General features: G+C 40.8%; 1 protein-coding gene across 1 annotated transcript in view; it reads left to right on the top strand.

The window, feature by feature from the left end:
• The window catches only part of adgrl4 (adhesion G protein-coupled receptor L4), a 28709-nt gene extending 13082 nt beyond the window's left edge, over positions 1 to 15627 (top strand). Inside the window, exons 8-16 of the mRNA XM_021599792.3 lie at positions 11050 to 11163; positions 11410 to 11609; positions 11965 to 12144; positions 12935 to 13138; positions 13367 to 13587; positions 13675 to 13741; positions 14004 to 14095; positions 14386 to 14554; positions 14824 to 15627. Of these exons, the coding sequence (XP_021455467.3) occupies positions 11050 to 11163; positions 11410 to 11609; positions 11965 to 12144; positions 12935 to 13138; positions 13367 to 13587; positions 13675 to 13741; positions 14004 to 14095; positions 14386 to 14554; positions 14824 to 14886 (1310 nt within the window). The 3' untranslated portion in view covers positions 14887 to 15627. The remainder of the gene's footprint in view (positions 1 to 11049; positions 11164 to 11409; positions 11610 to 11964; positions 12145 to 12934; positions 13139 to 13366; positions 13588 to 13674; positions 13742 to 14003; positions 14096 to 14385; positions 14555 to 14823) is intronic.
• Positions 15628 to 17176: the final 1549 nt, after the last annotated feature.

The raw sequence follows: 17176 nt of genomic DNA, 5'->3' as shown, positions 1-17176 counted from the left end.
GTGTGAAATAAATATATGAAACAGACAATCTCCCGAAGACAACATGGCATAACATAAATCTGCCCAGGGCTACACCCAAATTAGGCTGTCTATCTATTTTCCCTACTCCCCCCATAGGACAAAACATATACTTCTGGGTTCACAATCTCTTTGTCAATGTGCCATCTTCAACCAAATGCGTGCCTGTCCAGTTACCTGGGGGGGTAATTCCAAAAAGATGGTTTAACAAATTCAGGATTCCCTGAACATATCCAGCTTACCTTAACCAGATGAGGGAGTCTGTGATTTCTTGGTTCTAGAATGGCTGCCTCTCCTTGAAGTAATTAGACTAACCAAAGTGCAGATTGGTCGATCTGACAATTGGCGCATGCACACAACATTCAAAAAGGTCCTCATGTCGATGACATAAAAGTACATAGATATGGAGTCAAAAGACAGAGTCCACAACAAGAAACACTTGTAACAACATACAACAAATATGTTCACTTATTTACCCCAAAATACCAATACTAATTTACACATGGGTGATTAGTAATAATGCTTTCACTTTATAGAGCACTTTTATTGCCACGTTGGTGATATTACATGTGAAGGCTATATACCAATATATAAATTGTGGTAGCCTAATTGCATTGGTAGGCCCATTCCACAGCCTATGTATGAGGAATAAGAATTGATTGAATTCAGAGTGCTTTTCATGACAACACGGGCAACAATATATTCTACGTTTAGTTTTAACACCAAAAATGTAAAACATTTTTTTTATCATGTTGCCTAGTGTTGTTCATTTGAGATTTGAGATTAATTGACCACAGCCAACAGTGCCTGCAATTCTGTAAAAGTTCTCCTTGATTATATGGACAGGTTGATGGCCAAAAAAGTATTCAATGCGAAGCAGACTCTTCTTATGGCTCTACACACAGTTGCCTTTCCAAATCATTCTGCATCACCCAAATTGTACAGGAAACTTTGTGGGGGAAAAATCACTAATGCACACAGTTTTTAGGCCTATAGCAGTCAAAGCAAAACTGTATTGGGTTACATTGGCTATGTAGGGGTTGAGTAAATTGGCCAGATATATTATTGTGTGGAAAAACTATAACGTTCCAAAATAAAATCTTCTGAATGACCTAAAGGATCTATTCGAGGTCCAATAATTCCTTCCATTTGTAATACAAGGCAAACAATGCAGGCTCGGATGTCAATTGTATTTTCGACAAGAATCTGATTGGCGGAGAAGCCTTGTCTTTATTCACCATTAAAGAGGCTAAGATCAACTTAACCTAGTAAGTAGCAGGTTTGCTTCAGAGCATTCGTTACCATTGCTCAAAGTATGGTTTGACAGATTTCTCTAACTCACTAATCAGGCTTTCTGGAATACCCCTCAGGTTGTCAGCTGATAAGGTAACGTGACTTAACCAGCTTGTTTGTTATCAAACAAATAGGCTACAGTCTGTGAGTAGCATAGTTTTAAAACAGCCCACGAAATGGTTTATTTATCTCATGTTTCCCTCGAATTTGCAATAGAAAAAAAACAACAGCCTATGTCTGGTAAAATGAACCATATCTTTTGAACAGCTTGGGCACACAGTTTTCAGTAAAGTATTGAGGGAATAATTTTTCCCCTATGGCATTCAGGTTGCACTATGCAGGCACACATATTTTAAAAGATAGTTTATGCCTTTTGAAAAAGTAGACTGCTGAAAATGAGTCAATGGACGTGAGTTCATGGGTCCAGAGTGATCCACTGTATTGTGGAATCTCGACCAATCACATCAGGCACTGCTAGCTGTGCTTCATTCCAGGGGCTTCTTGCAGTGCTTACTCTTCTACTTATACCACAAGTGATACAGGTTTATGGAAACTCATATTAGAGTACAGCTAGCCAGCAGATCTGCTTGTTGCAGATCGGACAGGCTTCCTGTGTAGATTAAGACACAGTGGAGCTGGTGCGAGATATGTCTCGGAAAACATACCTCAATCCAGGGATGAGAAATGCTCTTGTACTCTGAATTGTCCAATTGTTACACCTAGGTGACAGATCATTTTTCCGGAAAACTGTTATTTTTGTCCTCATGCTAGGTAGCAGAAGCCACAGCAGCCATTTTTGGAATGGCAATGTCAGCCAATCAGATCCTTTGCCAGTATGCCAAAAATGCCCACCCGCTTGCTATTTTCCGCATTCCCACACCCAAGGCTATAAATTCCTACCACCAGCGGGTAAGCGGTGTTTAGTGTTCAAGACGTAATTTGCATCTCTGGCGGGTAGCGCCCACTCATAGGACCACAAATTATTATATTTAATTAGGCAAGTCAGTTAAGAACAAATTATTATTTACAAGGACAGCCTACCAGGGAACAGTGGGTTAACTTCCTTGTTCAGGGACAGAACAACAGATTTGTACCTTGTCAGCTCTGGGATTCAATCCAGCAACCTTTCCGTTACTGACCCAACGCTCTAACCACTAGGCTACCTTCCATCTCTGGCATTTAGCCTCAGAGGACAGCTATAAACCTGTGTCAAGCCATCCAGCCATGAGTTAATTTGAAAGACAATAGCAAGGAATTTCTCTAATCTCAAATTCGGCCTGCCGCCTTCAAGCTAACCCCAGCCAACCAGAGGCTGCAAGCTGTTTTTGTTGTTTCTATAAGTACCTTACATTTGTTGTGATTTTAATTTGATTAGATTTATTTGCCAATTTAAAAACACAACTACACGTGGACATAATTAATTTTAAAATCATCTAGGATGACACAAAAAGGATACACCTAAATTTACAGTTTAAGTAGATTATATTGATTATGCCCAAAGATACCCTACATTTAATCCATTGATTTAACATACTATATTTTCGGGGCAATCCAAACTGCTCCTTTTAACAAATTCCACTCCCTAAACCACCTCACTCACTTGAAGAAAAGTGTTTATCGCTATGTTACAGTAGGTGGCAGCACTTCTTAAACCCCACAGAAGAAGCCAAAAAGCCTTCAACAGGAAGTTACCATCCATCCTTCGTATGCTAGCTTGGTAGCTAGCTCAAGCTGGCTAACATTAGCCACACCTTATGCTCTTTACAGACATTGTGGCTGTGTTGTCTAGTGGGAACCCCGTTTGCACAACAGGCTCTGGTGCATTCCTGCCATGGGCTCAAAACAAAAGAGAAAATCATACATGTAGTTGTGTAGTACCTCATCTGTTCTCCTTTGTAATTTGTCAACTTTTCACCACCTTGGCTTTGTGCTAGTGCGCTCGGTGACTAACATCTGGAATTAATTTATTTGAGATTTTTCTCACTATATACACTGTATATACAAAAGTATGTGGACACCCCTTCAAATTTGTGGATTTGTATTAAATCGAGCACACAGGCATGCAATATCCATAGACAAACATTGGGAGTAGAATGGCCTTACTGAAGAGCTCAGTATCTTTCAACGTGGCACCATCATAGGATGCCACCTTTCCAACAAGGCAGTTTGTCAAATTTCTGCCCTGCTAGAGCTGTTCCGGTCAACATGGCTCAGCTGCGAAGTGGTAGTCTACACCAGCTTACAGAACAGGACTGCCAAGTGCTGAGGCTCATAGTGCGTAAAAATTGTGGGACCACCTCCATATCAATACCCATTTTTTTTAATGAGATATTTGACGAGTAGGTGTCCGCATACTTTTTGTCATGTAGTGTAGCTACTGGATTTCCCTGGCTCTCCCTTGGCCCAGTGAAGTGCCCACCTCGCCCTGGTATCTAACACAGCCTGCACTCTTTTAAAAGTTTTACCATCGGATTGGCCCCCGCCATCAATCTGTAACACGGAACCCAAACCAGCTGTGCGCGTGCGCCATTGTGCATAAATGTATTTTGTCCCCCCACACCAACTCGGACTAAATGTCAGGAATTGTGAAAAACTGAGTTTAAATGTATTGGGCTAAGGTGTATGTAAACTTCTGACTTCAACTGTACATTTTTACATGAAATACATTTATTCAAATTGGTGACAACATATTAACATAATTGACAATGAAGTAACAACAGTTAAGAGCACCAACAACACATAAGAGCACCAAATAAGAGCATCATTAGAACACTCATTTATAAACTATATTGTGTGCCTGTGCATTGGAGATGTGGGGGAAAGAAAGAGAGAGATGGAGTTAAAATTGGGATTGGCTACAATCCTAGATCTATGATCAGGAGCAACTCTATTCTGGGTATGGTGTTTCAGAGGTGGTGAAACACACAAAAAAGGGACAGTTTGGGCAGGAGAGCATCCATGAGAGAGAAGTCAGTGCAGCATCAAGCGTTCCCCATGAGTCGCCATAACAATCCTCCTAATTTCTGATTTGTTAGCTCTTCTCACCCCCAGGACAACCATAGAAAAATAAAGAATATAGTATAATGAGAGACAGAGCGCACCAGGGCTGTTACTCTGTGGGTAAAAAGAAAGGTGACAAGGGACATATCAAGAATGTGTATGTCTGTACTTACCACACTAGAGGACTTAATTCAAACTCAGTGAGCTCTTGGAAGAATGGGTTATTGTAGGGGTTGAGAACGGCGGGCGGGAAGCCTAGTGGTTAGAGCATTGGGCCAGTAACCAAAAAAGTTGCTGGATCCAATCCCTGAGCTGACAAGGTAAAAATCTGTCATTCTGAACAAGGAAGTTAACCCACTGTTCCCAGGTAGGCTGTCATTGTAAATAAGAATTTGTTCTTAACTGACTTGCCTGGTTAAATAAAAACATGTGTTTGGCCCTCATGTTTCATGAGCTGAAATAAAAGAGAGTTTTCCATATGCACAAAAAGCTCTCAAATTTGGTCCACATATTTGTTTAAATCCCTGTTAGTGAGCATTTCTTCCTTGCCAAGCTAATCCATCCACCTGACAGTTGTGGAATATGGAGAAGCTGATTAAACAACACGATCATTACACAGGTGAACCTTGTGCTGGGGGACAATAAAAGGCCGCTCATCTGTGTGCTCATCATCCTCACCAGGGTCTTTACCTAACTGCAGTTTGGCGTTGTAACCAACTTCAGTGGGTAAATGCCCACCTTCGATGGCTACTGGCACACTGGAGAAGTGTGCTCTTCACGGATGAATCCCGGTTTCAACTGATGGCGTCATGTGTTCGAGCGGTTTGCTGATGTCAATATTGTGAACAGAGTGCCCCATTGTGGCGGTTAGGTTATGGTATGGGCAAGCATAAGCGATGGTTAGCAAACACAATTACATTTTATCGATGGTAATTTGAATGCACAGAGATACTTTGACAAGATCCTGAGGCCCATTGTCGTGCCATTCATCCGCCGCCTTCACCTCATGTTTCAGCATGATATGGCACGGCCCCATGTCGCAAGGATCTGTACACAATTCCTAGCTGAAAATGCTGAAAATGTCCCAATTCTTCCATGACCAGCATACTCACCCGACATGTCAGCCATTGAACATGTTTGGGATGTTCTGGATCGACGTGTACAACAGCGTGTTCCAGTTTCCGCCAATATCCAGCAACTTTGCACAGCCATTGAAGAGGAGTGGGACAACATTCCACAGACCACAATCAACAGCCTGAACATCTCTATGCGAAGGAGATGTGTCATGCTGCATGAGGGAAATGGTAGTAATACCAGATACTGACTGGTTTTCTGATCCACTCCCCTAACTATTCTTTGAAGTTATCTGTGACCAACAGATGAATATCTGTATTCCCAGTGAAAATGTGTGAAATCCATAGATTAGGGCCTATTTTATTTATTTCAATTGGCAGATTTCCTAATGAACTGTAACTCAGTAAAATATTTTAAATTGTTGCATGTGCATTTATATTTTCTGTGTAGTTTATGAAATCAATTGAGGCAATGAACAAATACAAATAAGACGACTAGATTCACCTATTTCAATCCAATAAAACATTGATATACCAGACTCACAACATTTTCCTTTCTTTCTCTGCCACCAAATGTTTATATACTACTGGTAAAGTGAACAGGTTTGGCTAATACTGTAACATTATGCAACAAAGTTTGAGAGGATATATGGATACGGCTGAGAGCCGAGTGAACAGTGACAGGTTATGCCGTTCATGCTCTCCCCATTTAGCATACTGTATCACTGGACATCTAGATGGCTACCAATATTAGTAATTTCTTTTGTAGGCTGTTATCTTACTTGACATATAAAAAAAAATGGCCGAAAATGATTGGCCACGTTACTACCTACCTATGGTGACACTGTGATACAGCTCCCCAGTGGAATCACTTTAGATCGGAAAGCACCTCCACTGGTCATTCGCTGCAGCTGTGATTTATGTGTTAAATGCGGCCTTTCAATCATAATGTTGTGCCGGTAATATATTTTGAACTGCTAGATACGAGCCATTTTCTTAATTAATGGTGAAAACATAATGGTCACGAATCTGCATTCAGTTTATGATCTATGGCACTCAGAGGCTGAGGGAGAGCGACGCCTATCATCACAACAATCATTATCAGGGTGATTTGTTTTTTCGCTAGGTATCACAGAAATATATTTATGAGCAATTTAGGGCAGACCGAAATGGCTTGTGTCAGCTTGAGCTAGCTTATTATAGCTAGCTAGCAAATGTAAGGCAGATAGCTAGCTAGCTAGGAAAACATGTAGTAATTCAACATTGGTTAGCAATAAAGATAAACAAGTCAAGGTACCTTCCCAGCAGCTGCTGAAAATATTATTCCACTTCACAGCAGCTTCAAGAAGATACTTTACTAAAATAGTCTAGCTTCAGGTTGGCACCTGAAACCGATCATTTGAATCTACAGTAGGAAAAATATATTACTGTAAAGAAGTACAGTATGTTGGATTATTTTTTACTCCAGGCTTCCAATTACAGGTAACAACACTATTTTCATAATTTTACCCATAATTCAGTGAAATCCACAGCAATAATGGTGTAAAACAGATTGACTTGTTTTTTTCTGTGCATTCAGTGATTTACTGTTGACATGACTGAAAAGTCTTATGCAGGCCTAATGGCAGATTGTACTTGGCACCTCTGAACAGAGTGCCAACCATAATTAGCAAACCGATTCTACATGTAGAAACCTGAGAAAATGTCGACAGTTAGATGCCTACCGGCGGTTGGTCCATAAAACACACAGCGCTGAACGAATGGTGAACAAACGGCATATGAACAACAGACCGTCATTTGGTGCAATGTGTTTTCTCCTTTACATCCAACTCTAACACCAAAAGCTATTCAATGCCTACTTTTTTATTTTATTTTTACTTTTACCCCTTTTACTCTCCAATTGGTAGTTAGTCTTGGCCCATCGCTGCAACTCCCCTACGGACTCGGGAGAGGCAAAAGTAAAAAACCATGCCTCCTCCAAAACTGCCAAGCCGGAAGCCGGAAGCCAGCCGCACCAATGTGTCAGAGGAAACACTGTCCAGTTGGTGTCCGAAGTCAGCTTGCAGGCGCCCGGCCCACCACAAAGAGTCGCTAGAGCGCGATGAGACATGGAAATCTCGGCCAGCCAAACCCTCCCCTAACCCGGATGACGCTGGTCCAATTGTGTGCCGCCTCACAGGTCTCTTAGTCACGGCCGGCTGTGACACAGACTTGGATCGAACCTGGGTCTGTAGTGACGCCTCAAGCACTGTGATGCAGTGCCTTAGACCGCTGCGCCACTCTGGAGGCCACAATGCTTACTTTTGACCATATCCATTTTGATTGTATCAAAATGAGGATGATGCCGGGGATGATGCTACAGTGGGGAGAACAAGTATTTGATACACTGCCGATTTTGCAGGTTTTCTTACTTACAAAAGCATGTAGAGGTCTGTAATTTTTATCATAGGTACACTTCAACTGTGAGAGACGGAATCTAAAACAAAAATCCAGAAATTCACATTGTATGATTTTAAGTAATTAATTTGCATTTTATTGCATGACATACAATGCCTTGCGAAAGTATTCGGCCCCCTTGAACTTTGCGACCTTTTGCCACATTTCAGGCTTCAAACATAAAGATATAAAACTGTATTTTTTTGTGAAGAATCAACAACAAGTGGGACACAATCATGAAGTGGAACGACATTTATTGGATATTTCAAACTTTTTTAACAAATCAAAAACTGAAAAATTGGGCGTGCAAAATTATTCAGCCCCTTTACTTTCAGTGCAGCAAACTCTCTCCAGAAGTTCAGTGAGGATCTCTGAATGATCCAATGTTGACCTAAATGACTAATGATGATAAATATAATCCACCTGTGTGTAATCAAGTCTCTGTATAAATGCACCTGCACTGTGGTAGTCTCAGAATTCCGTTAAAAGCGCAGAGAGCATCATGAAGAACAAGGAAAACACCAGGCAGGTCCGAGATACTGTTGTGAAGAAGTTTAAAGCCGGATTTGGATACAAAAAGATTTCCCAAGCTTTAAACATCCCAAGGAGCACTGTGCAAGCGATAATATTGAAATGGAAGGAGTATCAGACCACTGCAAATCTACCAAGACCTGGCCGTCCCTCTAAACTTTCAGCTCATACAAGGAGAAGACTGATCAGAGATGCAGCCAAGAGGCCCATGATCACTCTGGATGAACTGCAGAGATCTACAGCTGAGGTGGGAGACTCTGTCAATAGGACAACAATCAGTCGTATATTGCACAAATCTGGCCTTTATGGAAGAGTGGCAAGAAGAAAGCCATTTCTTAAAGATATCCATAAAAAGTGTTGTTTAAAGTTTGCCACAAGCCACCTGGGAGACACACCAAACATGTGGAAGAAGGTGCTCTGATCAGATGAAACCAAAATGTAACTTTTTGGCAACAATGCAAAACGTTATGTTTGGCGTAAAAGCAACACAGCTGAACACACCATCCCCACTGTCAAACATGGTGGTGGCAGCATCATGGTTTGGGCCTGCTTTTCTTCAGCAGGGACAGGGAAGATGGTTAAAATTGATGGGAAGATGGATGGAGCCAAATACAGGACCATTCTGGAAGAAAACCTGATGGAGTCTGCAAAAGACCTGAGACTGGGACGGAGGTTTGTCTTCCAACAAGACAATGATCCAAAACATAAAGCAAAATCTACAATGGAATGGTTCAAAAATAAACATATCCAGGTGTTAGAATGGCCAAGTCAAAGTCCAGACCTGAATCCAATCGAGAATCTGTGGAAAGAACTGAAAACTGCTGTTCACAAATGCTCTCCATCCAACCTCACTGAGCTCGAGCTGTTTTGCAAGGAGGAATGGGAAAAAATGTCAGTCTCTCGATGTGCAAAACTGATAGAGACATACCCCAAGCGACTTACAGCTGTAATCGCAGCAAAAGGTGGCGCTACAAAGTATTAACTTAAGGGGGCTGAATAATTTTGCACGCCCAATTTTTCAGTTTTTGATTTGTTAAAAAAGTTTGAAATATCCAATAAATGTCGTTCCACTTCATGATTGTGTCCCACTTGTTGTTGATTCTTCACAAAAAAATACAGTTTTATATCTTTATGTTTGAAACTTGAAATGTGGCAAAAGGTCGCAAAGTTCAAGGGGGCCAAATACTTTCGCAAGGCACTGTAAGTATTTGATACATCAGAAAAGCAGAACTTAATATTTGGTACAGAAGCCTTTGTTTGCAATTACAGAGATCATATGTTTCCTGTAGTTCTTGACCAGGTTTGCACACACTGGAGCAGGGATTTTGGCTCAGATTCTTCAGGTTTCGGGGCTGTCGCTGGGCAATATCGACTTTCAGCTCCCTCCCAAAATGTTCTATTGGGTTCAGGTCTGGAGACTGGCTAGGCCACTCCAGGACCTTGAGATGCTTCTTACGGAGCCACTCCTTAGTTGCCCTGGCTGTGTGTTTTGGGTCGTTGTCATGCTGGAAGACCCAGCCACGACCCATCTTCAATGCTCTTACTGAGGGAAGGAGGTTGTTGGACAAGATTTTGCGATACATGGTCCCATCCATCCTCCCCTCAATACAGTGCAGTCATCCTGTCCCCTTTGCAGAAAAGTAACCCCAAAGAATGATGTTTCCACCTCCATGCTTCACAGTTGGGATGGTGTTTTTGGGGTTGTACTCATCCTTCTTTTTCCTCCAAACACGGCGAGTGGAGTTTAGACCAAAAAGCTCTATTTTTGTCTCATCAGACCACATGACCTTCTCCTATTCCTCTTCTGGATCATCCAGATGGTCATTGGCAAACTTCAGACGGGCCTGGACATGCGCTGGCTTGAGCAGGGGGACCTTGCGTGCGCTGCAGGATTTTAATCCATGACGGCGTAGTGTGTTAATAATGGTTTTCTTTGAGACTGTGGTCCCAGCTCTCTTCAGGTCATTGACCAGGTCCTGCCGTGTAGTTCTGGGCTGATCCCTCACCTTCCTCATTATCATTGATGCCCCATGAGGTGAGATCTTGCATGGAGCCCCAGACCGAGGGTGACTGACCGTCATCTTGAACTAATTCAATTTTCTAATAATTGCGCCAACAGTTGTTGCCTTCTCACCAAGCTGCTTGCCTATTGTCCTGTAGCCCATCCCAGCCTTGTGCAGGTCTACAATGTTATCCCTGATATCCTTACACAGCTCTCTGGTCTTGGCCATTGTGGAGAGGTTGGAGTCTGTTTTATTGAGTGTGTGGTCAGGTGTCTTTTATACAGGTAAGTGGAGAACAGAAAAAAACTAACAGGTCTGTGAGAGCCGGAATTCTTACTGGTTGGTAGGTGATCAAATACTTATGTCATGCAATAAAATGCAAATGAATTACTTAAAAATCATACAATGTGATTTTCTGGATTTTTTTTTCTGTCTCTCACAGTTGAAGTGTACCTATGATAAAAATTACAGACCTCTACATGCTTTGTAAGTAGGAAAAACTGCAAAATCGGCAGTGGATCAAATACTTGTTCTCCCCACTGTGTATAGTTAAAGTCAGTTTTATGCTGAAAAAGTATTTATATGTGTTAAGATCTTGGTTTATTGGAAATCCATCCTCTATTGATGCAGATGCTGTATTAATCAGATAATTATTATTCCACTCAACTGAATCATTTCTGTTCTTTCATTTACAGAAATGAAACTCTACACTTTTGATGTCCAGCAAACCAAGAAAACCGAGCTCTCTGTCTCCATGGGAGGAGATCGTATCAACTTAAATCCTAAAAGGCAGAAGGGAAACAAAAATGGTAAGAGATCAGATTAAAGGGAAAAAACATTCACTATGACAACATTACGACATTATTGTCAGCTAAAGATGCATTTAAATGAGATGAGAATCTTATCAAAGTAACAAGTCAAATGTTGTTGTTTTTGGGGGAACCTCTACATTTGTCAAATGTAGAACCAGACACTAGCACTTACTGTATCAACACCTGACATAAACTTCAATATTACTACATTCAAATTCAATCTAATTTTTTTCTGTACATCAGGAAGTGTGTCCATAGTTTTCCTGCGGTATGACAGTGTCGGTGGCATCCTGAAACCAAACACTGACCCTGGTGTTACAGACTACACGAGCTACGCAGAAACAGGGGAAATCACTGTGAACTCTCGGGTGATAGCGGCTGCCATCAAACCTGCTGACATGTACCAGCTGGACCATGTGACCTTCACTCTCAGACACACAGAGGTATGTTTGCAGTCACGCAGACAGCCTAGACTCATCCATTAGCTCTCCAGTGGCAGACTGCTAACTTGTGACACACACACAAAATTACAACACTCCTGTAAATCCTGTTTTGATGTCAATGGGAGATTTTGAGTTACAATTTAAATGAAGTTATGGAGAGTTGTGATTAATGTGTATGGCCATATGTTAGTTTAGAAGTGCATGCAGGCACGAAATGGTCGTTCAGTATTTCCACAATCAAAAGGTAGCCATTTGTTTTACACAAACCACCTTGTTTATTTTGTACCTTTTTCGAAAACATATTTTGCCATAACATATCCAATTCCTATCCTATTTCATTCCCTTTCTTTTGAAGCCTATTGACACTAAAGAAGATGTAACCAAATGTGCCTTTTGGGAGTACGATCCGGCCAGCATGCAGGGCCATTGGGCCACACAGGGCTGTGAGCAAACCCACGTCAACAGCACCACCACCACATGCTCCTGCAATCACCTCACACACTTCGCCATTCTTATGTCTTCTGGACGGGCCAACGTAAGTGTCCATACCATCCATATGAATGTATTCCAATCCCCTGTGGCTGTCTTGTTGGTGATCTGAACATCTTGCATGAAAGGCCAAATGGAAGTGATTTGTAATAGAAAAGACAAGCTAACTTGTATTTAGATTTTTTAAAAGGAGAGTGGAATTGCACCCTCTTTCATATTTTTTGTTGTTTATTCAGACAGCACATACATATAGAGGGATATAGGGCAGGATAATAGAAAATGGTGATTGAACCCACAACCTTTTGGGCTCTATGCATAGTATTGGCGGCTATACCATTCAACCACACCTACTAGATTGTAGGTTTAACCTCTCAAACTCTGACGCCTTCCGGTGGCCTTTTCTAAACAACACATAATATTGTAAACTACCCTCATAAAGTACCGAGATACAGCAGGCCAAAAAAAACTGAAATGTACAGCTTTTTTGTTTGAGGATAAGGAGATTTGAAAGTCTAGGTTTGAAATAAAATATGTCCCCAATTACAGTTCCAAAAGGATTAAAAAAAATATTTCAAAAAATTCAGTTAATTGTTTACCTAATGGTTTCGCTCTAAACATGTGCAAATTCCCATAGGAACACACCCATTTGAAAAGCACAGGGCATTCTTATGACATTGCCAGCAGTAAGATGCGAGTTTGATTTCCGAAACCACAAGGGCTGAAGCTTTCAAATGATATGTTACTTTCTATTTTCTGACAACAACAAAACTAGGGGAGAAGCTCTAAAAAGCTGTAAAAATGATTCACCATTCCATTGTGTTGGTTCTTCTTTTCAGATGGCGGCCCACTACAACATTCTGACCAGGATCACTCAGCTGGGAATGATCATCTCAATCATCTGCCTGTCCATGTGCATCTTCACCTTCTGGTTCTTCAGTGAGATACAGAGTACCAGAACCACCATTCACAAGAACCTGTGCTGCAGCCTCTTCATGGCTGAGTTCATCTTTCTGGTCGGGATCAATATGAACACCCATAAAGTGAGCACTGACTGCACTTCGGCTCCAGTAAATATTGAACAGTATATTCTTGAACATATAAAGACAGTATGTTGAATAAAGTGAACCTGTGTGTGTAGTTGTGCCTCCGTCTGTATCTCATTTGCATTTGTTTACATGTGCAGTCACCCTTGCTTTATATGATTTCATAGATGGTAAGTCTGTCTAATTTGATAAAGGTCCATTTTGTTTCTCTTTCTCTGCCCTCAGCTATTCTGCTCTATCATTGCTGGGCTTCTTCATTATTTCTTCTTAGCAGCTTTTGCCTGGATGTGCATTGAGGGGATCCATCTGTACCTGATAGTGGTTGGTGTCATCTACAACAAAGGATTCCTGCATCGCAACTTTTACATCTTTGGATATGGAAGCCCTGCAGTGGTGGTGGCCATTTCGGCTACACTTGGTTCCAAGTATTATGGTACCAATAAAGTGTAAGTAGAAAAAGGGAGTGTGCTTGTTAGGTGTTGTTGTAGCACTACACACCAGCATGTGGTTAAATAATGTTTTATGTTTCAAAGGTGTTGGCTGAGCACAGAAAATAACTTTATTTGGAGTTTCATTGGGCCTGCATGTTTGATTATCCTGGTAAGGTTCAACATTTTAATTTCATCATATTATTTTCAACACATTTTCACAAATTTTATTGGACATTCAAGAATTTTGTTTCTTTCAGAAATGTCTGGAAACACTGATTAAATCATTTACAACATGTTATCATTTTGCATGTCAGTAATGGGTAATAAAGTTTATGACATTCCACAATTACATCAAAAAGTTGTTTACTCCAAAGAACATATTGCAGTAGTCTCTCAGTAGTTTCTCATGGTTTTGTATGCGTCTATCCAAGGTCAATCTCCTGGCTTTTGGAGTGATCATTTACAAAGTGTACCGACACACTGCTGTGAAGAAGCCAGAGATTAGCCATTACCAAAACATAAGGTAAGATTGATAAAAACATCCCAAGAATGTATTGACTTTATGCCAAAGACCCAGTGTTTGTTGAGGAAAACTCAACATGTGTAAAAAATAAAAAATAAATAAAGATTACTACAGTTAGTAAAGTTGTCACACAGAAGTATTGAATATTGAGCAGATACTTTACGTTAGGGCAGAACATGAGCTACAAACGTTAGCATTAAGCTTATTGTATGAGCCTAAGTTAAGCACACATACTGTACATCAAGTCAGAATATGGCTCACAATGACAAAACCATATATGGTCCTTCCAGGTCCTGTGCTCGTGGTGCCCTTGCCCTTCTGTTCGTCCTGGGCGCCACCTGGACATTTGGCGTGTTGCACATTCTCAATGAGACTACCCTCACAGCCTATCTCTTCACCATTGCCAACGCTTTCCAAGGGATGTTCATCTTCATCTTCCTCTGTGTGTTGTCCAGAAAGGTAAAACCTTTCTCTAAAATAGGTTCATAATTATGGCCAGGGGTTTTTCCTGACCACATGACCTGACCAGGAGAAACGCAGGGCCCAGAGTTTTGCCTGGACATATCATATGGTCAGGAGATAAACAACTTCTGGCCCTATTTGTAATTACTTTAGCATTCCTTCATTTAATTTCTTTATTATAAAAATGTTGTAATATTTTACCTCATCCACACACTGAGGCTAACTAATGCGTGTAACACATTCCCCATTCCATTTGACTTTACCAGATCCAAGAGGAGTATTACCGGCTGTTCAAAAATGTGCCATGTTGTTTTGAGTGCCTGAGATGAACAAGGCTGCGAAATCCAGAGGGCCCATCATCGGCAAAAGTTACTGGGGGACTCTGGAGTCTTTTTTTTAAAGTAGAGTACAGCACTGCAATATCTTTACCCCAATGTATGCTTTGTTTACCAGGCAAAGATAATAATAATGAGAACAGACTTGTTCAACTGATGTAAATTGTTCATGTAGCAAATAATGTTTTGTGTTTAAATCTATTTTGTCTTCTCGTAAGATTGACTTAAAGGTAGACTCTGGGAAATGACATTGCCACAAGCAGCACCACAGCTTTGCGATAAGTGAGATGTAAGACTTCTCTCTCACACACAGCAGTATCTGCGCATGTGCACGGGTTCGCTTCACCACGGGCCCAAAACAGCTGAGTTGTTGCTGAAATTGACCCACTATGCTTTTTACATCTACGGCACATCACTGAGTCAACCTTAAATATTCTACATTTTGACTTGTAAGGATTTTTGGAGGGTTAGTTTTTTATCACTAAACATTTCACTGTCTTATTTTAAACCTAGAATCTTACTTCTGTTCTATTTTTATCTAATGACTGAGCATTCTCACATTACTTAACAGTTTCTCAGATACCTTATTAACTTGGTGCTCACCAGTTTGCACTTCTGTTTTCTATCAAAATCTCTCTTCATTGTTAGCAGATGGAGGATAAGAGTAGTACACCAACACGGCATGGTATGTCCTATTAAGTATTTCCTTTTAATAAAGATTCAGCTTTTTCAGTATGTGTGTCATAAGTTTGTAAATTATTCAAGTTAGTCAAAAACAAATAAAAATGCATTAAAATATAGACATCCACTTTGTAAAACCTAAAGGTGTTTTCTTTATCTTCTCATCCCTTTAACAGTAGTTATTTGTGACCTGTTTCTGGAAACTAGGCGTATGTCGTGGGTCACTACTTCACAGGAGAGCCGTTTGCACCGAATAAAAATAAATAAATCAAAACACGTTTTTTGGCTGGCTCGCTAGCTAACATTACGTATATGCTCCCCACTTTCTGGAGGACCGAGTTTTGAAATGAGTGGAATTCGAGTATGATAGTTAAGGAGATGGAGAAAACGCCTGTCTCTGGATTACATCTTCAAACTAAGGGCAACCATGACATCCGACAGGAGATGCGTCCATCCATGATGTATAAGATAGTCTAGCTAGCGACATTTACAGATATTACACATTTCTAATTTTAACAGTCTTTTAATTTCAAGTTAGTGTACTGTTAGCTAACTAGCTAACGTTAGCTGGCTAACTTGATAGATATGGTCCTCTCATAGCACTTCATGATGACGGTAGTGAGTGCTATGGGGCGACAGTCATTTAGCTCAGTTACCTTCGCTTTCTTGGGAACAGGAACAATGGTGGCCCTCTTGAAGCATGTGGGAACAGCAGACTGGGATAAGGATTGATTAAAATCCGTAAAAGTCCGTAAACACACCAGCCAGCTGGTCTGCGCATGATCTGATGACGCCATCTGGGCCGGCAGCCTTGCGAGGGTTAACACATTTAAATGTTTTACTCACGTTGGCTGCAGTGAATGAGAGTCCGCAGGTTTTGGTAGCGGGCTGTGTCAGTGGCAATGTGTTGTCCTCAAAGCGAGCAAATAAGTTGTTTAGTTTGTCTGGGAGCAAGACATTGTGGTCCGCAATGTAATGTAATGTAGGTAGGTGCATTATCTTGCACAGAGGGAGGGAGTTCCCATCTCACTTTGTTCATGTTTTCTTTATTTTCTTTGCAAGCAACTTGTTTGCCAATGACATTGAAGTGAAGAAATTGTCCATGGTGAGATTATTCCCCTTGCCAACATAAGGTTCCACAAGCCTCATCACCACATTCTCCAACTCTCACGCCTGCTAACCGATGTGGATATTTTCCCAGAGATTGAAAGCCATTCAGCATGTACAATTACGAACGTTTTTACTGTGTAGCTTATTCCAAGTAGGCCAGAGTAGACTGATAAGACTGCTTTGATTTGGTGAACTGATATAGGGTACATACAATTTTAAGATTAGGCGTATAATTATAATGGTTCAATACAATAGAATGGCCTGCCCTCATACTTTAATTTATTTAATCTGTTATGTGTGAAATTAGTTTCGATATAGTTTCAGGTTCAGTTTCTAGGCAATTGTTGAGGGGATTTTCAGTCAAAATGACTGCTTAGTGGTTTTAGTGTTAAGGCATTTTGTCAGCTACAGATGCATTTAAATGTGACAAGAATCTTATCAAAGTAACAACACATGTTGTTCCTTTTCAGGAACCTCTCCATTTGTCAAATGT

This window comes from Oncorhynchus mykiss, chromosome 4, assembly GCF_057628025.1.
Source record: "Oncorhynchus mykiss isolate SJ-2025 chromosome 4, ASM5762802v1, whole genome shotgun sequence".
Classification (NCBI taxonomy): domain Eukaryota; kingdom Metazoa; phylum Chordata; class Actinopteri; order Salmoniformes; family Salmonidae; genus Oncorhynchus; species Oncorhynchus mykiss.
The sequence above is the reverse complement of the archived record's forward strand: the minus strand, read 5'-3'. Positions and strand labels throughout refer to the sequence as shown.